This window comes from Dendrobates tinctorius, unplaced genomic scaffold (genome assembly GCF_039654945.1).
Source record: "Dendrobates tinctorius isolate UK_male_01 unplaced genomic scaffold, ASM3965494v1 ptg000293l, whole genome shotgun sequence".
Taxonomy (NCBI): Eukaryota; Metazoa; Chordata; class Amphibia; order Anura; family Dendrobatidae; genus Dendrobates; species Dendrobates tinctorius.
In genome coordinates this window covers 23,933,473-23,960,968 of record NW_027361960.1, presented here as the reverse complement: position 1 = coordinate 23,960,968, position 27,496 = coordinate 23,933,473, and the positions used below count along the sequence as shown (strand labels likewise).

The 27,496-nt window shown below is 43.0% G+C and overlaps 1 protein-coding gene across 1 annotated transcript in view; it reads right to left on the bottom strand.

The window, feature by feature from the left end:
* Window positions 1–27,496, bottom strand: part of PLG (plasminogen) — a 275,833-nt gene that overhangs the window by 109,780 nt on the left and 138,557 nt on the right. Inside the window, exons 3-6 of the mRNA XM_073560188.1 lie at window positions 14,040–14,146; window positions 3,732–3,846; window positions 1,168–1,307; window positions 574–694 (exon numbers count right to left, since the gene is read on the bottom strand). Of these exons, the coding sequence (XP_073416289.1) occupies window positions 574–694; window positions 1,168–1,307; window positions 3,732–3,846; window positions 14,040–14,146 (483 nt within the window). The remainder of the gene's footprint in view (window positions 1–573; window positions 695–1,167; window positions 1,308–3,731; window positions 3,847–14,039; window positions 14,147–27,496) is intronic.

Sequence of the window (27,496 nt, the reverse complement as noted above, 5' to 3'; positions counted from 1 at the left end):
TATCAAAAATGCAAATTGCCTAATAATTGTTGTTGTCTGACCTAAGCCATAGGATCAGCCATTATATGTGATTCAAAGGAGTCTGATCAGAGGACTTAATTTTACTGCACACTGGTTACCTGAAAAAAATCTTTAAAGTGTAAGAGCTCATTCAGACATCCAATTTTTTCAGGTATAAAAATATTCTGACTGTTAATATCTCAACAATGAAGAGAAATTAAATAAAAAATAACAAAAACTTTCTATTTTGCTCTACAGCAGCTATTACATCGTTTGTCTATGAAAAAAATGTTGAAAAGACCTTTAAGTTGCAGTGCATTCTAACGATCTCACCATGTACAGTGAATATTTATATAAGGCCCCTGACAAATAAATTGGACAAGAACCTATAGAGTATTTTGTTTTTCTGGGAAACCTGATGACAAAAAAGCTTTATATTTTTAAAGTGCACAGACAGTATTTTATAAACAATTAGTAAAAAAAAAAATTAAACTTTGTATCATACTTGTTTTCCAAAACATTTAGTAAAACATAAGAAAGAATACTATGTGTCTAGTGTAACTTGTTTTTTACCTATCAGGTTTATAGCCGTGAGTATGGGGCTTTTGAGAATCCCAGTTTTGACACTCCAATCCAGACTTTGTTTTTGAAACTTTACCTCTATAATTTTCTCCGGTACAATGAAAACAATCGTCTTTACAAAGAAACAAAGGAAAAAACATGTTAGAACCTTAAATATTGATCAAGAAGTCTTAAGATGCAAGATGCTTACATGCCACATATTCTGTCAATTATAGAGGCTTTCCAGTTTTGGAAAACCCCTCTCCCTCCGGCATGGTTTGTTGTAAAAATTCAAACTGTACATTACCCACCCTACCTAGGTCTGACGCCCAGTATCCACCGCTGCTCCCAGAGTTTGCTATTGTCTGCAGTCTGACGTTATGTCAACTGTGCTCCAGCCAATAACTGAGCTTAGTGGGTATGAGTGGCTGGTGCCGTTAGGTCAGGCAGATCTGCTGAACTGTCTTATTGGAGGCACTGCTGTCTATGTGATAGCAGCACTGTAGATAATAAAAGATGCGGAGAACAGTACTGGAGACTCAGCGTTGAATCAAACTGCCCTGGGGGTTTTTCTGAATTCCCTTTGATTATGATACTCCTTCTGACCTTCACATTGTGGAATATTACAAAACTCGAAGCGTTGATTTGGGTCTGTAGTGTAACACCATGGTCCATTAGGATCACCATCAGGGTTTCGACAAAAATTCGACTCCAGGCCAGCATTTGGATAATTTGTAGGTGTGTAGCTGGAAAACGCAAATGCAACATTAGTATTAAAAAAAATAACATAATCACTCAAATTGACCAATTAATTATTTCTTAAAATCCAGGAAAAACTCTAAGGCAAGAGTTTATTTACGATAGCTTTTGTATACCAAATTGCAGATTTACTTTGCTCATCGTAGTTTTTGTAGTAATCCCAATGGCATCAAATACAATGGAAAAAACAGTCACTTTCTCATAAAATCATAGACTATGACATTGTACATCTTGCTCTGTATTCTAGCTATAATAGCATAATATAATATAATTATGCTGATCGTTAGGTGTTCGGCAACTCCTGTTTCATGACTGGCTATGTGCTGTTTTTGAGATTGACTTGGGAGAGCTTAGAAACGAATGGGACATTCACTTTTATTTTACACTCCTATTTTGTATTAGTAAAAAGAATCTGTCAGTAGGATCAACCTTCCTAAACTGTCTATATGGTCATGTAGGTTAAAGGAAGCCGAATAAAATTATACAGTCTGTGATCTGATTTTCTTTATTCCCAAGAAATCCATATATTTTCATTTATTCAGTTCGTATTCTTCTTTCCTCCTCTTCCCACCTCCCATTTTACCCTTAAATTTATAATTTATTTTAGCGGTGCACACGTCACGTGAACTATATATGTATGCTAACAATTTCTGGGAAGTAAATATCCTTTAGTACTTCTTTTTAATACATGAACTATTAAGAACTATATAGACAGGACACTTAACTCAATGAGATTCTTCCTCCAGAGCTTATTTTAAATGAAAAGGGGTGTTACCAGTGTAAGGTATTTCATGACTTACAGTTTGCACTCCTGATATTATTGCCGAGCTCTGTGTGATTATAACTAACAAAGCACAGCAGAGCTGAACTTTGCGCAATTCTAAACAAATTTGTAGCTGCAGTTGTCCTCTCATAGTGATATTAAATCTGCTACAGAGCTGTGCCTGCTTTCAACTAAGACAATACAGCAGAGATGAACCTCATCTTATTGCAAACATTTTTGCATGCATCCTCTCACCGTGATGTAAGCTCTGCTGTACTGACCTTGCCCCCACACAGGATGCATAAGAAGGAAACTGAAACACTGAGAGGACAACTGCTGCTGCAAATATGTCTATAAAGAGACAAAGTTCAGCTCTGCTAAATTTTGTTAGTTCTAATCACACACAGCTCTGCAGAGAGATCAGGAGAGCAAACAGTCATTACATGTCTCACACTGGTAATAACCCCTTCCCGTCATGCAGAGCAGTGTCCAGTCCATAGATATTAACAGCTCATTAACATATTAGCAAAACATGGATTTTCTAGAATAGGAAATTAGCTTGAAGATAACAAAGTATAATTTTACACAACTTATATGGTCTACATGCCCATATAGACAGCTTAGGAGGGTTGACCATACTGATCGATTTAATTTAATCAAAACAAGAAGCAGTGAAAAAGAGCAGATAGGCCAGTGGAAATTAAAAAAAGAAGCTGAAGATTAAAACTGATACTATGCAAATGTGAAATTTTATTCTAGTTTATGCAATGCCTTTGTTTATGTTATGTGTTGTTCACTTTATACATTTCCTACAACTAACAATAAATTGATGGCTAATGGAGCAAGACTAAAGGTACTGTCACACTTAGCAATGCACCAGCGATCCCGACCAGCGATATGACGCGGTCAGGATGGCTGGTGCATCGCTAAGTGGTCGCTAGTGAGCTGCCACACAGGCAGATCTCACCAGCGACATAACAGGGGTCGGGGGTCGTTACCTGTCAGACGCGGCGATCCTGACGTCCTCCCGCCCGGCTCCACGCTCGTCGCTCGTCGGCGCCACAGGAAGCCCAGCAGGAAGCTGACGACAAGAAACGGTCCAGAACGTTCTCGCGCGATCAGCGATAACCAGCGGGGGAGCCGGTCGGAGGTAAGTATCAAACATAGCAATAGCGCTATAACGTCACAAAAACCAGTGACGTTATAGTGATATTGCTAGTGATATCGCTTAGTGTGACAGGCCCTTAAACATGGTGTTGATTACTGGAAATGGCCTCTTTGCATTCAGCTAGAAACTGGATGATCGATTCATTAAGTTGTTTACACCAGAATTTTTCCAGGAAAAAAAAATCTTAATATGTTACAATATCCTGAGGTGTAGAAAAATGTTGCGACTTTTAGCGTTTACACACCAGTCCTGTGGCAGGTACTTTGTTTTAAAACGTATTATAGATCATTTTAAAATAAATTTAGTGACATGTTTTTAATAGTAGATTAATCTAGCAAAGAATAAATCATCTTGACCTCATGATCGCACACAAAATACATTTTTCCATTATTTTAAATGTAAATGTGTTAAACAAAAAACAATTTGCAATGCTTGCTTTAATATTCACTTATACATAAATGTAGCATTTCGGTACTATACTTTGGTGTATGAGGAGAGGTCGCTATCCAGTCTTGACATGTTTTCCCAGAACGTGTTTTGTATTCTGTTCCTCTGTAATTTTTTCCATCTCCAGTGATGCAGTTTTCCAGGTAGACTGTACAATTAATCACATCACACGTTGAAATATACATTTTTAAATTACAAGTTAATTCACAGAAATACTGTACATACATAAAGTGACCAACAAGAACTTGATAATAGGATATACAGTATACATCTGTTATTTTTTATGTTAGGTCATATAAAGAATAGATCCATTTTGCGGCTTGGGTCATACATTTTATGGAGCCAAATATTGCGCTATACCGCTGCTACACTGTATTTGCAACCCCATGAATTTACAAGTATGTGCAAAAAAATATTCAGTTTTTGATCCAAGTTATGGTTCAAACTTGACCAATTCAAATGAATGGGTAAGTGAAAAATATAAGGACATCACAAGCAAGTAATCTCTTTATTTTCTCAGATGTCATGTAATGTCTCTTTTTTTGAGGATGTCGTATGGATGGTAAATATGGACACACAGATCAAAAATGGTTAAAAACAGGGGCGTGGCCTAGCTCACTAGCATGTGAGACTTAGGAATAGGGAGCTCCTGAGAAAAACCTCCCAACCCGACTCTCAACTCGACTATTTCATGCCATTCTGCCTGGATACCTTTAAGGAAGGACCCCTGACCCTATAAGGAACATTTTGACACCAAAACCGACGTTTTTGGACCTCCTGGAGCATAGAAACCATCTGAGGCCTTCCACACCACTGGGCCGCAAAGCCTCGGACTAAATTACCACTGTGCAGCCACCCGGACTTCCAGGGCTGCAGCCTCCCTGCTTCCAGAGCCTCAATCAACACTCCACAACCCTTCAGGACCTGCTCCCAGCTCACCCACACTAGCGACGCTAGTCAGGACCCTCAACCTGCAAGTGGGAATCAGCATTTTATTGTAAGGCTTACCCAGCCTTCCCCTCTGGTTCCATAATCAGGGACGCAGCTGCGTCTCCCTTGAGACCCCGGTCCAGACGCTGCAGCCTGCAAAAAGAAGCTCACCATGGGAGATCGTAGGGGCTGTGAGTATTACACAACAGATCACCCCGACCTCCTCCCCTTAGCTTATATAGACTTTCTGGAGAGCCATAACTCTGCCTAGAGTCGGCGCTCTTTGTCAGCAGAGACGCGAGATCGCAGCTGCGTTATAAACGGTGACACTGCAAAGTCTCAGAACACATCTCAGTCTCCAATTCCACCACACCTGCGACCTCTCCTGAGCGTCTTCCATTGGGATCGCAGCTGTGATCCCGGCAGAACGCATCCTGAGATAAATAATATCGCCCACTGCGACCCCTCTGCGCATCCTCGTTTGGAGTCACAACAGAGATCTCGAAAAACTTTATTATCCCTCTGAGATCGCTGGTGAAGTTTTTGCGGTTCAGCATCTAAGTGGATCCTCTTACAGCATCATGAGCGGCATTAAAACCAGGGGGAAAAATTTAACCTCGCCCTTAAATAAAGCTCAAAATCCTCTGAAATCTGACAAATCATTTAACAACCGACATCATTCAAGGGACCAAGTCAATGCTCGGAGCCCCATTAGATCTAGATCTCCTCCGAGAGACCTCTATCACCAAGCGGATCGTGGTAGAAAAGTTACATTTGTACCAGAAGTCCAATTTCAAGAAAGCATGGACTCCTCCATAAGCGCCAAGCGGAGAATGCCGGGAACCTATGGTGAAAAATACTCAAATACGGCAGGGATATCTGAGTCTGAGGAGGAATCTAGTGACTACTCCCCAAACACAACTCCAGCCAAAAGCAGATCTAAGGTGGAAACACTTGGGTCTAATTTGGATCTCGACATTCCTCCTCCGAAATCACAAACCTCGGATAACATGGAGGTCCTATTCAATAAGTTAAGTGCCCTACTTGACAAAAAACTCGACATTCAAAGTCAAAGACTTGACCTGCAGTTTCAAGAATTCCGCGAGACGGTGGAGAAAAAATTAGTAAACCAGGAGGAGAGGATACATAAGCTCGAGCAGAGATCGTCAGAATACTCAGTGGACCTGGAATACCTATCTTCGGAAATACATAAGCTCAGGACCAAGATGGCGGATCTCGAAGATAGAGGCCGCAGAAATAATCTAAAGATTAGAGGAATCCCGGAGAGCATTTCCCAAGATGAACTTTCGGGCCATATTCAGGATATCTTTAAGCAGGCCATCCCTGATCTAACACCATCTGACCTTATCATCGACAGAGCCCATAGGCTACCCCGTCCTCTTAAGCTCCCTATAGAGGTCCCTAGAGATACCATTCTCAGGGTGCACTTTTATCAAACTAAAGAGAAGATTCTGAACTATCTGAAATCCAACAAAACTTTCCTGGATCCACACAAGGATCTTAAAGTGTTTCCTGACCTTTCCAAGGAGACTCTGGATCTACGCCGATCATTCAAAAGCATAACATCAGCACTGAAGGAGAAAGGCATCCTTTACAAATGGGGATTCCCCGTAAAGCTGCTGGTTTTCTACAGAGGGAGGACAATACCTCTGTTCTCACCGGAAGAAGGAGCAGACTTCCTCAGGTCTATTAAAGAAGCTCAACCTAACCATGGCAAATGACTTAGGCCTTCGCCATGGAAGATTACCTTGTTTTAACAGGCAGCTTTGGCCTGATTAACCTCATATTGGAGGTTTTCTCTTTTTTTTTCCCGTCCACATTCTGGACCCCGTTGTAAGGAGGTAGTTTCGTAATTGAACTACTTGAACAATTTCTTTATTGTGTTAACCCTTTCTTTGCAGCTAAATTCAAAGTTGACGACAAGTTAACTAAAGGTTTGGTAGTTAGCAAAGTTCTATAAGTTTTGGTGTTGCTAGTTCAACCTTCTCCTTGAGCATTCAGCGTAACTCCGCTGCAGACTAACCTTAGTCAGTCAAACCGCATTGTAACCATGAGCTTCAAAGTGGCATCGTACAATGTGAGGGGCTTGAATAGTCCAAGAAAGAGGCATATCCTCTGGAAGGAACTCCTAGATTCTCGTGTAGACATTGCCTGTATCCAGGAATCAAAATTCCTACACGAGAATCACCCTTACTTTAATCATCATAAATATCCGCATATTTTCGAGTCCTGTAACTCGAAAAAGAAAGCTGGAGTATTGACAATGATTGGGAGTTCTATCCCCTTTGAAGCCTTGGAGGAACACAAGGACGAGGGGGGTAGATTCCATATCTTGGTGTGCAGACTGAATGATCAGTTATGTACACTGGTCAATATCTATGCTCCTAACCGAGATCAAGTGTCATTCCTCAACAAAGTCATGAAAAAGGTGTCTATTGTGAAAAGAGGTGATTTATTCCTTTTAGGTGACTTCAACATCACTCCCAACAATATTATGGATTCTTCTTCAAGCTCATGACCTAATCATGATAACCTCAATGCATGGTTAGATAAAAATGAGTTACTGGATGCTTTCAGGTGTTTAAATTCCACATCAAGGGAATATTCACATTTCTCTGAGGTGCATCAATTCGCATCCAGGATTGATTTGATTGTTACAAATGTATTTTCTCTAACTAGATTTAAGGAAGTCTCCATTGGAAACAGAACCATTTCTGACCACGCTCCGTTTTTTGGCAAACTTTTATTGGGTCCTCCCTTGAAGAATGCCAAACTCTGGAAGTGTAGTGCAAACATTTTACATAATCCAATCCACAAGACTGTCATCCAGGAAGCTTTAGATAACTTCTTTAGAGAGAATAGAACTGAATTGACAAACCCATTCACTAATTGGTGTGCTCACAAGGCAGTTGTGAGAGGCGTCATTATTAGCATTATGTCTAAATTAAAGAAAGAGAATAGAGAAAAAATTAACGCCACTCTACTATCAATCCGTAAACTTGAAAGTACCATTGTGAACCTTGCCTCACCATCTCCCACCCTAAAATTAGAACTTGCTAAACTAAGACAAGAACTCAGGACTCAGCTGAATTCCCCCTATGAAGCAATAGTAAAATCTTCTAAGTATAACTATTACACGTCTCTCAATAAACCCACGAGGTACATGGCCAACCGAATCAAAAGCAAAAGAATTCATAATAAAATTAATAGAATTAACTCGATTAATGGTAGCTCTAAACTTTCGCATCCCCAGGAAATAGCAAATGAATTTGCGAACTTCTACGCCAAGCTGTATAATTTAAACCCTGACCCTAAGCCGCTTTCCCAAAACCTAGAAAAAATTGATAACTATCTATCAACAATAAATATGCCTTCTTTATCTTCCGATGATATAGTGTTCTTGTCAGCCCCGTTTACTTCTATTGAAATTGAAGACACCATCAAGAAACTTAATCTTCACAAATCCCCAGGTCCCGATGGACTAACCAACGCCTATTACAAAGCCTTCAACAATTCTCCCCTCACCTTACCGAGATGTTCAATTATGCCTCAGGAAAGGGAGCATTTCCATCCGAAATGCTGATGGCTTCGATCTCGGACATCCCCAAAATGAAAGGGGATCCTGAAGCCATAGAGAACTTCCGCCCTATTTCACTAATTAACACAGACATTAAGTTGTATTCTAAGATCATAGCGAATAGGCTAAGTCTGATAATTCCTACACTGATAAGCAATGATCAGATGGGCTTTACAAAAGGGAGACAACCAGCCGATGCAACAAGGCGAATCATCAATACCATAAAATGGGCTAACTCTTCGAAAACACCCATGGCTCTGTTGTCACTCGATGCCGAGAAAGCATTCGACAGACTTAGTTGGTGTTTTCTCAAGCAGACACTCAAAAAATTTGGGTTTGATGATAATCTGACTGTCATGGTCACGTGTCTCTGGACGCAGATGATACCGCAAGGCGAACCCATAACACACGTGACCTTGGATACACCGCCTCCAGTGGGGCGCATTTAAATAATAAAAACGTGCAGGTGGATACGCCGCCTCCACCTGGCGAATTTAGGTATTACACGTTATACATACAATAATCAAATAATAAAGGGGAACCTGGGAAACTTTAACAATGGTGGGCCCTGCAATAGGGAAAAGGGAATTGGAGACCTCCTGAGCTCCCCTGAGCCAGTGTCCCTGCACTCCTAACGTTCCCTATGCCGGTTTCGCACCGGGCGCCGCACGCGTACCTCAACGCCCTAGCTCGCCCTGACCCTAAACCCTCACTAGGGAATAGGTCGGTGCGGAAACTAATCCCACCACTGCACTAATAACACACATGAGGAAAGAGACAATACAGGGGAAACACCACTTAGCTTTGCTCTGTTGCGTGCGCTCCTAGCAACAGAGCCCTCCACCTGAGTGCATCTTCTCCTCCACCTGGATCCATCACCATAACAGAATCCTTCACCTTAGTGCAGCCTTGGAGCAGAGTCCAACACCAGTTGCAGCTGCTTAGTACCAGAGTCCCAAGGAAGTGTTCAGCTTCTGTCACGAAGTCAAGCATGCTTGAGTCCAGCTCAGCGGCCAAGTCCCACATGGTGAGTGCCACTCTCCATAGTAGCCACTCCACCAGACCATGCAGACACTTCCCGCTGACTCCATCACTGCGACCCCACCAAGCCATGCCAGCCCTTCGTCCAGACACCATAGCTGCAACACGTCCCCCCTGGCTAAGCTGCGCAGGACTCCTCACCAGCTCCATCCTTCCTCCAGGCTCTCCAAAAACAGAGTGAACAAAAACTCACAATATCACAGGCAGTGAATGAACCCCCTGAGCACACCTTTATAGGGTGTCACACCTGATCCATAATTAAGTGCAAAAAACCCTAAAGTGCAATACCACTCACCACCACCGGGGACAGTCAAGACACCTTGGAACTTTCCAAAGTAAAAAAAGTTCACTTTGTGCTTTTAATACCGCCAGATCCAACACTGGATCATGACAGTACCCCCTCCTTAATGAGGGGCCTCTGGACCCTCAAGACCACCCCTCATTATACAGCGGGGACGCCCAGACCCTGAGTTCACCTCACCATTCCCTGACACTTCAGGTTTATGACAAACGCACCGCTGGTATTGGCAATAAAGTTCATTTTGGAGGCACCACTCATCTCCACAGCGCCGACCTGGGGAACGAGTTTATGTATGTGTATGTTTGTTGGTTATGAGCTGATCAGGCTCCACAACACACTTCCACAAGATGTTATTTGGTGGCACACATACACGCTCGTTCACACACAGGTCCGGACCTGAACGTTTATTACACACATTCGTTTGTCAAAAAATTGGTGAACTCATTCAGGACCTGATCACAGAGGCGTCCCCCTGTGTCACCACACACACCCCCGCTATTCACCAAGGGATCACCACCCTCCAACCCTCTTCACCATGAGGTCTGCGCCTCCCAGGGTTGGTTAATGGCGAGGGTAGAGATTTGTCCCTACTCCCCCGCAGCACACCTGCTGCACACACCAGGAGGAGAAGGGGACGGGAAATGGAGGAAATATACACTCGCTGGTCGCCTCCATACGACCAGGAGGGGCGGCTTCTTCGATGGTATAGAAGATTTGGCGTAAACCCCGCGGACTATCACACCAGTCAGCTCACCACAGGGGCGTACCCCTTCACCTCGGGGAATACCAGGCAGCTCCGTGGGGCACCATTCCTCCCACCTGCCTGGGTGCGCCCGCATGCATGAACCAGTCCCGCTCCCCAGCAGCGACTCTAGGGGGCTTTTAGCCAGACCGCAGCCGCCATTTTTTTTTTTTGATTTTCTGGTTAGCTGAGCAGAAGCCCCAGACCCTGATAACTGCTGCAGCAGCGGCACTAACACACCTTGCCACTCCCCACACCTCAGTGAGGCCCGGCAGCAAATACCATAGTTCTCCACATGGCCAAGGCTCACCAGAAAAAAAAAACTGTCTGGGCCTGTGATAATGTCATGGTCACGTGTCTCTGGACGCAGATGATACCGCAAGGCGAACCCATAACACACGTGACCTTGGATACACCGCCTCCAGTGGGGCGCATTTAAATAATAAAAACGTGCAGGTGGATACGCCGCCTCCACCTGGCGAATTTAGGTATTACACGTTATACATACAATAATCAAATAATAAAGGGGAACCTGGGAAACTTTAACAATGGTGGGCCCTGCAATAGGGAAAAGGGAATTGGAGACCTCCTGAGCTCCCCTGAGCCAGTGTCCCTGCACTCCTAACGTTCCCTATGCCGGCTTCGCACAGGGCGCCGCACGCGTACCTCAACGCCCTAGCTCGCCCTGACCCTAAACCCTCACTAGGGAATAGGTCGGTGCAGAAACTAATCCCACCACTGCACTAATAACACACATGAGGAAAGAGACAATACAGGGGAAACACCACTTAGCTTTGCTCTGTTGCGTGCGCTCCTAGCAACCGAGGCCTCCACCTGAGTGCATCTTCTCATCCACCTGGATCCATCACCATAACAGGATCCTTCACCTTAGTGCAGCCTTGGAGCAGAGTCCAACACCAGTTGCAGCTGCTTAGTACCAGAGTCCCAAGGAAGTGTTCAGCTTCTGCCATGAAGTTAAGCATGCTTGAGTCCAGCTCAGCGGCCAAGTCCCACATGGTGAGTGCCACTCTCCATAGTAGCCACTCCACCAGACCATGCAGACACTTCCCACTGACTCCATCACTGCGACCCCACCACGCCATGCCAGCCCTTCGTCCAGACACCATAGCTGCAACACGTCCCCCCTGGCTAAGCTGCGCAGGACTCCTCACCAGCTCCATCCTTCCTCCAGGCTCTCCAAAAACAGAGTGAACAAAAACTCACAATATCACAGGCAGTGAGTGAACCCCCTGAGCACACCTTTATAGGGTGTCACACCTGATCCATAATTAAGTGCAAAAAACCCTAAAGTGCAATACCACTCACCACCACCGGGGACAGTCAAGACACCTTGGAACTTTCCAAAGTAAAAAAAGTTCACTTTGTGCTTTTAATACCGCCAGATCCAACACTGGATCATGACACTGACATCCTCCATCATGGCCCTATATTCAGACCCAAAAGCCAGTGTAATTTGTAACAACCATGTCTCAGAGCCACTTACCATATCAAATGGCACTAGACAAGGCTGCCCCCTCTCCCCCATTCTATTTAATTTAGCTATGGAACCTCTGGCCGAACAGATCAGAAAAAAACCCAAAATAGTAGGATTAAACACCTTAAATCGTCATCATAAGATCAGTCTTTTTGCTGATGATGTTATCCTAACTTTAACCAAACCCGAGATCTCCATCCCTGAGGCTCTCTCAGAAATTAACAAATTCTCATCATTGTCCAATTTTAAAATTAATGAACGCAAGTCTAACATTCTCCCATTAAACATCAGTAAGGACCAAACCAGATGTATTAAAACTGTAACCTCTCTTAACTGGTGTGACAAGGAATTTGCTTATTTGGGAATCATGGTGAACAGTAACCTCACTGGGTTAGTTAAATCCAACCTTAAAAAACTATCTGAATTAATAAATAAGGATTGCATGATTTTCAGGGATAGATCTCTATCATGGTGGGGAAGGATCCTTACAATAAAGCTTTTTACTTTGCCAAAAATATTATACATTTTAAGGTGTATACCACTCCCTATCCCTTCTATCCATCTTTCTAACTTACAGGCACAGATTAATTCTTTCATTTGGGGCTATAAGAAGCCCAGAACGGCCACTCAAACCTTATTTAAGAAAAGATTGAATGGAGGTATAAGCATCCCTAACATCACAGCCCACTATTATTCTTTGTTACTTAAACAAAGTGCCCATTGGTTAATAGATTCAGATCCCCCCAGCTTGGCTTGACTTAGAGTCTACACTTAATAACAATAAGCACCCTAGATCCATAATCTATAATGCCATAGCTAACGACCTTCCAAACTCTGTTGCTCATCCAATCTTTCAAGCTGTTGCACTCGCCTGGTTTAAGATCTCTAAACCAAAGAGAGGATCCCATAAAACGACCATCCTTAAGAAACTCCCCCTAACACTCATTTACTCTATGACTAACCATTCATTATCCCCCATCTGGGCAGATTTAAAAATATCAAACTTAGAAGACATTTTTAACGGGACGGAATTTTTATCCTTTCAAACACTAAAAACTATATATAATATCTCCTCGTCCCTGTTTCCCGAATACCTTACTCTTAAGGATAATATAAAAATATTTCTCGACAAGAAACTAAACTTCACTGAGTCATCCATAAAAATACTAAATAATTGTGGTCATCGTATTTTCTGGAGTCATGGCTTTGTTTATGATAACTACAACCAAGATACGGCCTTGACAAAAAGCCCTTCAATGCTGAGTTGGGAGAAAGACTTAAACTCTTCCTTCACTGTAGAAGACTGGGAGGACTCTCTCTCTTTATCATATCACTCCGTACTCTCCATATCATTGCAGGAGACCCATTTTAAGGTTGTATCACGTTGGTACTATACCCCCAATAGACTTGCCCATATTGGGACTACGAACTCGCCTCTATGCTGGAGGGACTGCAGTCAGAAGGGAGACATCCTACATGTTTTCTGGAGTTGCCCAACGGTTAATATCTTGTGGTCGCAGATCTCCTCCCGCATCATTAGCAAACTTACAGGCAAAACCACAACCCTCACACCTCACTCGGCCCTACTTTCCCTTAATCTAGAGGAATTGGACCCTGCCTTAAAAGATATAGTCATCCATGTTTGTCTTGTGGTAAAAAATTCCATTGCATTCCATTGGAAGAACCGTTTCCTTCCCAAAGTTGATGATTATTATTATTGCTATTATTCTATTGTACAATCTTGTATTCTACATATTTAGGCGTTGGCAAGATACGTTTGTAAAATGACATCATTAATGCATGTTTTGCATTTTCTGTACATGATGTCAGCTTGTAATTTCCCGACTTCCCCTTATCTTTCCTTCTCTTCCCATTCCCATCCCTCCCCCCCCGTCTTCCCCTCTCCCCATTGTTTAAAAGAATAAAATCTTTGGAAAAGAAAAGTGGTTAAAAACCAGATCTGATGAAAAATGATCAATTTTTCGGATGTTAAAAAAAGTGTAATTTTTCTAACCATTTAGCATGACTATATGTATCAGAAATCTATATAGGAGATGATACTTATCATGCTGCAAGAGATTACAATTCAGGACCGCTAGTGCCAAAATATTAATTGTTGCTAATTAAGATATGTTTTACAGCCTATGCCTAGTAAAGGGAAATTTCTAAAGCTTCAATCATATATGGCACGTCTGCTGAAGTTTTTATACCACTTTAGTATGCTGAGTACTTACTTTTATTTTCATACAAGGCGATATCATTTCGTCTGTGCACAACTGCCAATTTCTGGTTGTTAGTGAGTGTAACACAAAACTGAATTTTTTTGCTGTACAGAAATGACCTGCAAGAAATATTAGATTTTTTTTTTAACTAAAACTACATAAAGTGAAAACAAAAGCAATGTGAATGGGTGGAGTAAATAGTGTTTGTCAGCCTAAACTGACTGTATAAACTAAGCATATAGCCTTGTAGGGGATATAACCTAAATAAACGCTCCCCTTTAGTGATCTAATTGCTACCTCAGTTCTGAAGAAACAGCAGTTTAATCAAGTATGCTTATTAGGGTGCTCTTTGTGCTCTAAAGCTGGAGTCACACATAGCAATCTCGCTAGCGAGATCGCTGCTGAGTCACAACTTTTGTGACACAACAGCGATCTCACCAGCGAGATCGTTGTGTGTGACAGCGATCAGCGACCGGCCCCCCTGCCGGTATCGCTGATCGCTGCAAGAAACCTCTGGACATTTCTTTCGTCGCTGGTCTCCCACTGGCCAGCACGCATTGCTGCGTGTGACAGGCAGGAGACAAGCAATCAGCTGTAAAAAAATAATAAAAAAAAATAAAAGATATTGTTATTCTCACCTTCCGACGTCCCGCGCAGCCATCCCGCCTCTCGCCACGCTCCCGGTCCCAGTAATCCTTTGCATGAATGACCACGAGACGTCGTGCTCCCGCGAGACCGTGACATTCTCGCGGTCATTCTCGCAAAGGATCACTGGGACCGGGAGCGTGGAGAGAGGCGGGATGGCTGCGCGGGACGTCGGAAGGTGAGAATAACAATATTTTTTATTTTAATTCTATTTTTTTTACAGGGATGGCATCAGCACTAGCGCCGCGCGCTCGGCATCGCTGTGCTAATCGCTGGTGAAGCTGTCTGTGTGACAGCTCACCAGCGATCACATAGCGACTTACCAGCGAACCTGACACGTTGATATCGTTGTCGGGATCGCTGGGAAGTCGCTAAGTGTGACTCCAGCTTTAGTGTGACCAATAGCGGGAGAATGCAAAACTAGTGGGTGAAACGGTGTATTGGATCTCTTGGTCAAAACAGTTTTTTTCAGTGATGATTGTACAGTACTGTGCTAAAGATTTAGGCAGGTGTGTAAAAAATGTGGCAAAGTAACAATGCTTTCAAAAATACAAGTGTCAATAGTTTATTTTTATCAGATAACAAAATGCAAAGTGAATGAAAAGAGAAAGCTAAATCAAATCAAAATTTGGTGTGCCCACCCGTTGCCTTCAAAACTGCATTCATTCTTCTAGATACACTTGCACAAGGTCAGGGATTTTGTAGTATTACGGACAGCTGTATGATAGCCAATTATACCTAACAGATGATAATAATGACTGTTTTTAAACCTACGTTTAAAAATTAACTAAAACAGAAATAGCTGTGTAGAAGGCTGAAAAATGAGTGAAGAGCAGTCAAAATTTAACTTGCAGATGTCAGTTTCATGTCACAAGTCATTCACCATAGCAATACTGAACACTGCAGCAAGACACAAGCTAGTTATACTGCATTACCAAGGTGTCTCCCCAGCAAATATATCAAAGCAGACTGGGGTTGCCAGATATTCTGTTCAAGCTTTTTTGAATAAGCACCAAAAAATGGAAAAACTAACCCCTTTTCAACCCATGATATACATATACATCATAGGTCGTGTCCCTGCACTGCATGCAGGCTCCAACAATGAGCCGCATGTTTTCCAGCACATGAGAGCTGATTTCGACAGCTGAATTCATCAGCTAACATGCGCCCCTAACAGCCGCGTAAGGCTGGTTTCAAACTTGCGTTGGGCAGAGCTGAGGAGGGCTGCATACTTCCTCTGTTAAGCTCCGTCCACCTCCGCACCTCTTCCATTCAGCTCTGCCTACATCGGCATGCGTCCTCCGTACCTATCTTTAACATTGAGTATGCAGGCCATGCAGTTGTTTGCGGATGCCTCCACATGCGTCTTTTTGATGCTGCGTCGAACACAACATTTATCTCTTTTGTGGTAACCTTATTTACTTATTTGATAAGAAGATCCCACACAATGGTACATACAAAAAAGTCGTCTTTATTTATAAACAGTACACATTACAATCATAAAAAGAAGGTGCTAGACCAGTTAAGACACAGCAAGAAACCATAGAGGCAGCATGAAACAGAATGCTTTTGTCTAGGGAACAAATAGCAAATAGGACTTAATATGGAACATATCACAGGGAGAGGCCATTAAAAACCACTTGCTCCACACCCATGAACCGACTATCCTCAGATATGTCCAGCAATAAAGGAGCATCTCGCCCACTACTGTTCCCAACACATTCAGCCTAGACTGTTAAGTGATCCCCTATAGCTGCCCTTGAAAAAAGGTATTAGACATAATGAATGCATATGGAAAACCACTATGACATACCATAAACTGATGGTGCTTCCTGGAGCGTCCCTCATGCCCCGACACGCGTTTCACAATGCTTCATCAAGGAGGCGTGTCTAAAGAGGGGGCTAACCCATTTAAATATAGCAGCGACTCTCACTATTGGCCAGTATTAAAGATTCACACCTGATTAAAAACACATACTCACTCTCAAAAAGCACATTGCACCTGCGCGCATGAAGGTCCAGTGCCAACCTAACGCGGCATAAGCTGCATGTACTCGAGACCACATTGGTCCCGTCAGCCAATGGGCAAGGTGCTCAATAGTCATGTGGTACAAACAGGACAGGTCCTGTGTTTAATCACTCTCAAGGCGCATACTGCGCCTGCGCTCATGTCGGTCCTGTACCTGTCAAAGAAAGGCATAAACGGCGCATGCTCGGGATCACATGAGTCCCATCAACCAATGGGAGAAAAGCACAGTGGTCCCGTGGTCCCAGGGGAGCCCAGTCCAAGTATGTCCTGGCAACCAAGGGAAACACCGCGGACTCACCGTGCATCTCTCAAGGCGGCTCAAAATTCCGGCATGCGCTCTGCCTTAAGGATACCTGATCACATACTATTCATAAAAATGAAATATATAGATGGAAACTCCTATCCAACGAAGTTAATTAAGGATGGACTATAAGGGACACCACGTTACTGCACTTCACAGGATATTTCAATGACACTAAATCATTGTGCAATTAACCCACATAAACGGCATGACAATTTTCTGATCATAAATATATACATAAATACTATAATTAACCCGCTATTGGAGAATATCTCAATACAAGAGAATTATATTTATATGTGGTCAACATGAAGCATCAAACAATAGCAAAATATTACACATATTACAAAGGTTTATCACGACACTTTAACATTTATTGCCAAAAAAATTTTTAACAATTTTTTTATACCTCTTGTTTATATTTTGTTCTTAATCCCCTATGTCAAAAAACATATAAATCACCTGAAACTCAATTTGAGCTAACCCATATAACCACCTATTTCGGAACCCTTGTTAAAAATGTCGCCAAAAAGGCCACACTGAGATAACGGATAATGCCCATAATATGATTCCTAAAGCCTTAATAGCTACTAAGTTATTTACCCGCCACCACAATTAACAAAAGACAATAAAAAGTTGATAGATCCGTTTTGAACCAAATTTTCATCTACAGGAAGTCCAAAGATCTCTCCCTTCTCACAGCTGCTGGCAAGGCATCGTAAGTGTGCAGAGCAAAAGTAACTAGAGAATAAAAAAATATGTAAATCAAGAACGATTAACACAAAATATAAAATAAAATCCCCTACTACCCTAAAACTTCATGGCTATATTTATAAATAAGCGCTAAATCGAAAGCTTTCGTTTAAGCCCTGGGGTGCAAGTGTTCCCAGCCTAAAAATCCACTGACATTCCTTCTTTGCAAGACTATTCTGTAAATCGCCACCCCTAAGGCCTAAATCAACCAGGTCAATACCTTTAACAGTCAACAAACTAGAATCGCAATTGTGATGTCTCTTAAAGTGTCTCGGAAGGGTTTTTAGAGCAGCCTCATCATTAATAGTCTTTGCTTTTCTATATCTAAACAGTGCTCACGCACCCTCACTTTAAGTTTGCGCGTTGTCATGCCTATATAAATTTTGCCACAAGGACACTCGGCATAGTAAACTACACCCTTCGATGAACAAGTGATATGGGCCCTGATGTCAAATCTCCTGGACTTATCAAAATTGAAAAAGACAAAACCTTTTTTCATATTGGCGCAGCCTTTGCACAACCCACAAGGAAAAAAGCCCTCACGTTCAGCATCTCTCTGTAGTTTTTCCCTCCCTTTCGGGTCATACGCGCTGTGGACCAAAATATCCCGCAAATTTGGGGCCCTCTTAGCCACAAAAGATGGGGAGGTTGGCAAACATCTCTTAAGCACAGGGTCAGTGAAGAGGATTTTCCAGCAGCTGTGACAAGAGGAGATCTTTGGACTTCCTGTAGATGAAAATTTGGTTCAAGACGGATCTATCAACTTTTTATTGTCTTTTGTTAATTGTGGTGGCAGGTAAATAACTTAGTAGCTATTAAGGCTGAGTTCACACGTGGCGTTTTTTTCGCGTTTCCGCGGCGGTTTTAACCGTGCGATTTTGCCGCGAAAAATAAGCATCCCATGCATTCCTATGGGATTCCGCAATGCTGTACTAATGCTGCGGTTTTTACCGCAGCGGAATCGCTTCGCGGTAAAAACCGCAGCATGCTCATTAATTTGCGGAATCGCGGCGATCCCGCACCCATAGGAATGCATTGTTCCGCTTATTTCCCGCATGTGGCTGTGCACACCATGCGGAAAGTGAGCAGAACAATTGCGGATGGTACCCACGGTCCGGAGGAGAGGAGACTGTCCTCCGGGCTTTGGGTACCATATCCCTGTAAAAAATAGAATTTAAAATAAAAAATATTGTTATTCTCACCCTCCGACGTCCCGCGCAGCCTTCCCGCTTCTCTTCACGCTCTCGTTCCCAGTAGTCCTTTGCGAAAATGCTCGCGATGGCATCCGTTCTCGTGGGATCGCGAAGTCTCGTGGTCATTCGCGCGACGTCATCGCGAATTACCGCGAGACGTCGCGATCCCGCGAGAACTGACGTCATCGCGGGCATTTTCGCAAAGGATTACTGGGAACGGATGCACGGGACGTCGGAGGGTGAGAATAACACCGTTTTTTATTTTTTTTTACATTCTATCTTTTACTACTGATGCCGCATAGGCGGCCTCAGTAGTAAAAAGTTGGTCACACTTGTCAAACACTATGTTTGACGAGTGTGACCAACCTGTCAATCAGTTCTCCAAGCGATGCTACAGATCGCTTGGAGAACGCTAGCATTTTGCAAGCTAATTACGCTTGCAAAATGCTAGTTTTTCCACGGGAAAATCGCGGGAATTTAAAATGCGATTTTCCAGTGGACTGGAATTCCGGAATTCTCGCGGTAATTTCCGTGAGAGTTCCGGTACGTGTGCACTTAGCCTTAGGCTTTAGAAATTATATTATGGGCATTATCCGTTATCTCAGTGTGGCCTTTTTGGCGACATTTTTAACAAGGGTTCCAAAATAGGTGGTTATATGGGTTAGTTCAAATTGGGGTTTAGGTGATTTATATGTTTTTTGACATAGGGGATTAAGAACAAAATATAAACAAGAGGTATAAAAAAATTTGCAAAAATTTTTTGGCAATAAATGTTAAAGTGTCGTGATAAACCTTTGTAATATGTGTAATATTTTGTTATTGTTTGATGCTTCATGTTGACCAAATATATATATATATATATATATATATATATATACACATATATGTACAATTTTCTCAATTTTCTCTTGTATTGAGATATTCTCCAATAGCGGGTTAATTATAGTATTTATGTATACATTTATGATCAGAACATTGTCATGCCGTTTATGTGGGTTAATTGCACAATGATTTAGTGTCATTGAAATATCCTGTGAAGTGCAGTGTCCCATATAGTCCATCCTTAACTTACTTCGTTGGATAGGAGTTTCCATCTATATATTTCATTTTTATGAATAGTATATGATCAGGTACCCTTAAGGCAGAGCGCATGCCGGAATTTTGAACCGCCTTGAGAGATGTACGGTGAGTCCGCGGTGTTTCTCTTGGTTGCCAGGATATACTTGGACCGGGTTCCCCTGGGACCACGGGACCACTGTGCTTTTCTCCCATTGGTTGACGGGACTCATGTGATCCCGAGCATGCGCCGTTTATGCCTTTCTTAGACAGGTACAGGACCGACATGAGAGCAGGCGCAGTATGCACCTTGAGAGTGATTAGACACAGGACCTGTCCTGTTTGTACCACATGACTATTGAGCACCTTGCCCATTGGCTGACAGGACACATGTGATCTCAAGTACACGCGGCTTATGCCGCGTTAGGTTGGCACAGGACCTTCATGCGCGCAGGAGCAGTGTGCTTTTTGAGAGTGAGTATGTGTTTTTAATCAGGTGCGAATCTTTAATACTGGCCAATAGTGAGAGTCGCTACTATATTTAAATGGGTTATCCCCCTCTTTAGACTGGCCTCCTTGATGAAGCATTGCGAAACGCACGTCGGGGCATGAGGGATGCTCCAGGAAGCACCATCAGTTTATGGTATGTCATAGTGGTTTTCCATATGCGTTCATTATGTCTAATATCTTTTTTCTAGGGCAGCTATAGGGGATCACTTAACAGTCTAGGCTGTATGTGTTGGGAACAGTAGTGGGTGAGATGCTCCTTTATTGCTGGACATATCTGAGGATAGTCGGTTCATGGGTGTGGAGCAAGTGGTTTTTAGTGGCCTCTCCCTGTGATATCTTCCATATTAAGTCCTATTTGCTATTTGTTCCCTAGACAAAAGCATTCTGTTTTATGGTGCCTCTATGGTTTCTTGCTGTCTCTTACACTGGTCTAGCACCTTTATTTATGATTGCAATGTGTACTGTTTATAAATAAAGACGACTTTTTTGTATGTACCATTGTGTGGGATCTTCTTATGAAATAAGGAAATAAGGTTACCACAAAAGAGATAATAGTTGCTGTGTGGTACATTTTCTAGTATTGTGTTATGATAACTGGATTGGGCAGTTTGGTGAATATAATGTCGAACACATGTTGCATTTTGTTGCTGTCAGCGGGCGCATCAAAACGACGCATGCGGAGGCATCCGCATACATCAGCATGGCCTGCATACCCAATGTTAAAGATAGGGATGCAGGAAGCATGCCAACATAGGCAGAGCTGAATGGAAGAGGTGCAGCAGTGGGCAGGGCTTAACAGAGGAAGTACGCAGCCCTCCGCTGCTCTGCCCAATGCAAGTCAGCCTTATATCTCCAACAGCAGCATTTAACATGACTGCACCAGAAGCACGTCACTGCTCCTGGCCATTGGCACCCCGGTCACAAGATTGCGGGGTGCCAATGAGTTGGCACGACAACTCTGGATCTGCAGGAGACCCCCATGGTTGTAATTGTCACTCTGCTGAGTGCTGCCCAGTGGCCAAAGTTCATAGCATATGAACAGTTCTGCTACACACAGCAGAGCTGAAGCCTGTTATGTATAGCACAGGCGATCGAAGTATCGCAGCTTCAAGTCTCCTATAGAGACTTTGGAAGCAAGTAAAAAGTAGAAAACAAATATTTTTAAAAATATTTAAAAAATTTAAAATATATAAAAGTTCAAATGACACCCCTTTCCACTCATTCAAAATAAAACAGTAAAAAAAATACACATATTTGGCCACACTGCATTCCGAATCGACCGATTTATCAATATATAAAAATAATCCGGTCGGTAAAAGGCATAATGCAATAAAATGCAATATCAGGCTATCAAAACATTGTATCTATCCCAAAATGATATCAATAAAAATGGAAGCTCAGTGCACAAAAATAAGCCCTCACGCAGCCCTAGATCCCAAAAAATGGAAAAGCTTCGGGCCTCGGAAAATTTTATTTTGGTTTTTTTTTTTCAAAGTTTTAATTTTTTTTCACCACTTCAATAATAAAAACAACTATACAAGTTTAGAATTTGTGAACTCGGAATGACCTGGAGAATCATAACGGCAGGTCAGTTTTAGCATTATTTAGTGAACATGATAAAAAAAATTGTGGAATTGCACTTTTTTTGCCATTTCACCGCACTTTGAATTTGTTTCCCCGTTTTCAGTACATGGTATGGTAAAACCAATGATGTCAATTAAAAGTACAACTCGTCCCGCAAAAAAAACAAGTGCTTACAGGGCCATATTGACAGAAAAATGAAAAAGTTATAGCTCTGAGAAGAAAGGGAGCAAGAAACGAAAACGCAAAAATGTAAAACCCCAAGGTTATGAAGGAGTTAAGGACCACAGACACAATGGTTGGGCAAGGTAACTTAATGCAGCAGATGGAAAACACCTCATTCTGACTTTCCTTCTAAATCATAAAATGTATTATTATAATTCTGCCTCTGCTGATAAGGAGACTGCTCAGAACTATTAAAGAGAGCCTCATTGGCCAAAATTATTAATTTTGCTTTTAATGAAGATCGTGATATGAAAATAATAACATTGTCCAAAATGTTTTAAAAATAGATAGCATCTAACACAAGAACGTAATTTAAACATTATCATTTTCTGTTGACACATTTTCTTTAAGCAAACAACTGGTTGGATCTGACTGCATTACAGACAAACAGTTTAGTCAGTACCCTTTCAGATTTTTTATCAGAGAACAAACATGATTGATGATTCACCATAATTCGGTATTACTGGAAAAGCAGCAAAATAAAATCAATAAGTAACTGTTATATGGGGCAACATGCTTCAATAACAGTACAGCAGAAGGAGTGAAGGAAAGAACAATTAGAATAAATCCATAAATACCTTAAGAGTAAGGCCTTATAAACAGTTTTCCCAAACCGGCAGCCCTGGCATCTCATCTCCTGATACTTGTGTCATATGTATGTAAGCAGAAGGACCAGGCTAGGGGTACCTTTCTTGCGCCGGCTCTGGAACTGACAGAGCTGTCTCCTCTGTTGTCCGGGGGAAAGCTTAAAGAACCGGACCAACCTTTGCACTTTGCAACAGGGGGCGTGTCTGAGGCTAAAAAGCAAAAGCGTGCACAGAAACAGGAAACTTGGCGGGAACTGACAGCGCGCAGCAGGGTAAGGTGAGTGCTCCGTCCCTCGAGCACCATAGCAGCGTAAGCCCGCATCCCCACTGACACCCACAGAGGCTGTGAACAGAGAAGTGCCGTGTACCCATTGGCTCCAAGAAAGCAAGGTGCCAAATGCTCCAGGCTCATGAGTACCGTGCGTGTGCCATCTAAGAAGTTCCGGGTGTGTGACCGTGAACTGAACCCTGACCCTCCCCCCGTTGCATATTTGCTGGGCCATGTTGGGATCCGACATTGCTGTGGCCCGTGCCTTACCCTCCACAGCACCCGCTGGACTGAGAATCCCGCAGAAGACATCAGAGACTTACCGCTGCCAGGAGAACACAGCTCGTCATTGTCTTCAGAACTACACCTGACTAACCCCTCGCTGACCATTGTTGGTGCCAACGCTTGTTTTGTGGACTCTAGAGTCTGGAAGTCATCGGATTGGATAAGTTTATACCTTAAGAACTGCTACCGTCATTGTCCCCTGCATTTTTTCAAACTGCATGCCCTTTATTACCTGCTACCTGCATTATCCCTGTTTACCTTTTTATCTCCCTGCGTGGATAACCCTTGCTCTGTCTCTGTCCATCATTGCATCTCGCAACTTGCTCACACTTGCCGTAGTCAGCAGGATGCAGTCCACCGGCGCAGAGGGGACAGACCAAGCAGTTGGGGGTGCCCCAAGGATGAGCATATCCCTGGGGGTGATGTTGAACAACCTTCCCAAATTTACAGGAAGCAACACCCTGCTATGGGACTGGATTGAGCGGGTCAGGGGAATGTTGAGGATGCACCCCATGACCCCCGCTATGGAGGCAGAGGTAGCCCTGATGGCACTGGACAGGGAGGCGAGGAGTTCTGTTACTCTCTGGCCCCCTCGTGAACGAGCCACTTTCGACAAAGTGCTGCAAATTCTGGGGGAAATGCACGGAGACCCCACAGATGTTGAAGAGCTGCACATGTGGTTGTTTGGCCATGTTCAAAGGAAGGGTGAGACTGTGACCCACTACATGACCGCCCTGCAGGAGATCCACGCTGCGATTGCTAAGCCAGATGGCATAGGTCAACAACATCCCCATACAGAAACAGGGATAAAGAGGCATAGACACCGTAATATTTAAAATATTTTTATTAAAGCTTATTAAAATAATGACTCATAAACAAGGAATCCTCATAGGTAAAACATCCCGGGATATAGGGAAGCCAGAAATAAAATTGTCCCATATGATATGCAGACATACAAATACAAACTAAGGAATACAAAAATTATGCAGTGTATAACAACAGACCATTAAAGTGCACCGTGCAATACATGCTAAAAAAATTAAATAAATGACCAGTGTCAAATACAAAAATGAATTGCTCCTAAGTTTGTTGAATCAGCTGACATTGATAGCATGGATATTAATCATGATCATCATGAATATGTCATTAGTGGCCAGTTATTAAAATAAAAGCACACCGTGCACCATTGCATAAAGTTATAGATCAAAAATGCATGATTCATCATGATTATACACCATATTTGGCCAGCTATATAAATAAAGTGCACAGTGCACCGCTCCTCAAAGCTGCAAGCCAAAAATGTGTATGACACAAAAATCCTCTACAAAACAGACTGCTTCAGATTATAATCAATAGCATATCATGGCATATCTTCACTGTACTTACAGTGAAGAGTTCCTAGCTAACCAAAACACCCGGGCGTACCCTGACAGCACTGTTTCGCCTGACCGGCTTCCTCAAAACAGGAACTCTTCACTGTAAGTACAGTAGTAGCCATGATATGCTTTTGATTATAATCTGAAGCAGTCTGTTTTGTAGAGGATTTTTGTGTCATACACATTTTTGGCATGCAGCTTTGAGGAGCGGTGCACTGTGCACTTTATTTATATAGCTGGCCAAATATGGTGTATAATCATGAGGAATCATGCATTTTTGATCTATAACTTTATGTAATAGCGCACGATGGGCTTTTATTTTAATAACTGGCCACTAATGACATATTCATGATGATTATGATTATTAATATCCATGCTATCATTGTCAGCTGAGTCAACAAACTTAGGAGCAATGCATTTTTGTATTTGACACATTGGTCATTTATTTAATTGTTTTAGCATGTATTGCACGGTGCACTTTAATGGTCTGTTGTTGTACACTGCATAATTTTTGTATTCCTTAGTTTGTATTTGAATATCTACATATCTTATGGGACAGTTTTATTTCTGGCTTCCCTATATCCCGGGTTGTTTTACCTATGAGGATTCCTTGTTTATGAGTCATTATTTTAATATGCTTTAATAAAAATATTTAAATTATTACTGTGTCTATGCCTCTTTATCCCTGTTTCTGTATGGAGATGTTGTTGTCCTTATTGCCTAATTGGAGGTGGTTCATATGCTATAAGTGGACTGTGTTTGATGAGATGGCATAGGTGTAGGCCCTCCTGATATAGTGCTGCAAGACCAGTTAGTGACAGGCCTTAGAGATGCGCTGCTAAAAGAGGCCTTGCGTGAGCATTTTCTGGTAAATCCGTGCATGACTTTTCTAGACGTTAGAGGCAGAGCGCGCGCACATGAGCAAGAGCAGGGGGTGACAGTCCTGACGGGGAAAGTCCAGAGCGGGAAGGTATATCTATGCCACTGAACATTGAACCAAGTTGGGTGAGAGAGCTGCGGAAACAGTTTCAGGATATGTGAGAGGAATGGTCTGGCTCGAGGAAGAAACCTTCGGCCCCATCGAACCCCTCTGGGGGGCAGAACTGGTCCTAAACCTCATCTGGAGATGAGAGCGCCTCGCATGGAAGAACAACCCACCTGCTACAACTGTGGGGAAATTGGAAATTTTGCTAGGGGATGTGCCCAGCTCGGAAGATCCCTTCAACGCTGTCCGTTAAACTAGGAGGCTTTGTGCTGGGGTCGCCTCCCGGAGCCTGAGCAGTCAAGAAGGAGAGCATGCTTAGCTTCTCTTGTTTGGGCCAAAATGGATGGTCGGTCCATTCGCTGTTTATTTGACACCTGCTCTCAAGTAACCACGATGCATGAGACCTACATCAGGCGTCACTTCCCCAAGATGGTACGGCCCAAACAGGGCCCGGTGATCAGGTTGACTGCTGCTAATCAGTTACCCATCCCGGTTGCAGGTGTGGTCTGGATGCAAATCACCATGTGTGGCAAAAATATAGGCTGGAAAGGAGTGGTGCTGACCTCTGGAGACCCTGGCAAAGGCCCTGCTGTGACTGTGGGGATGAATGTATTGAAGGAATTTGGAAATCTCCTGATCAATGAGTCGACAGATGTGTTTCTGTAATGGTGGAGCCCTAGCACCCCTCAAAGGAAAGTGTTCCAACAGCTGATCCTGGTGGCTCAGGCCCAAGAGACCTCAATCAAAGGAAAAACATTGGGAAAGGTGATCGGTCCTGCTGCAGCCAAACTTATTTTACCACCAGGGCAAACTGTGCTTACTCTACCCATCTGAGCCTGTACCCTGCTGGAAGGAGTTGAAGTTCAGATAGAACATGCCTTTATGGAGCAGATACCTTCAGGGTTCCACGTTGCGTGGACGTTAGCCACTGTTCACAATGGTAATGTGCCAGTGCGATGTGTCAATCTCGGGGAGGACGATCTCAAGCTTCCATCCAAGAGTAAAGTAGCATGAATCCTGTGCATGCCAGAAGAGCTGATACCACCGAAAGCCATCCAGCTAACAGTGAAACAGGGAGATCCCTGGACAGTGCTGTCAACGTATCCTCTGAACTAGAGCTCCATCACCTGCAGGAGGGATGCCGCATCCTGGAACAAATGCTCGGGTGGTACCAAGATGTATTTGCTCGCCATGATGATGCAATTACCCACGAAATTCCCACAGGGAATGTTAGACGTCAGATTTCTGTGTTTACTCCGCAGGGATCCAGACCCACACATTCTGCAGTCTCCTGCTGTTTACCTACTGCAGAGGAGATTGCCTTGCAGCAAATCTCTCCTGAGGCTAAGTCCTTCTGCCCTCTTACTGAGTATGCTCATGGGACGATCTCTATCATGTGCTCAGGTCCTGCTCCAGATCTCATTGGTCAATCTCAGAGATCTGGAGGCTTGCAGAAGGTCCCGGCTGCTATAAAAGGCGCGCATGGCTGTTCCGCCATCCGCTAGTATAGACTTACTTGCTGCTGTGTGTATGAGGACGGATGTATGATTCTGGTGAATGACTCATTATAAAACCTCTTCCCTCTGATATTACGTATGTGGTTAGGGACTGAGTTAGAATCAGCGCCAGCGCTCCTCTGCTTCAACATCCACAGCTGCTAGCGTCCGACATTGCG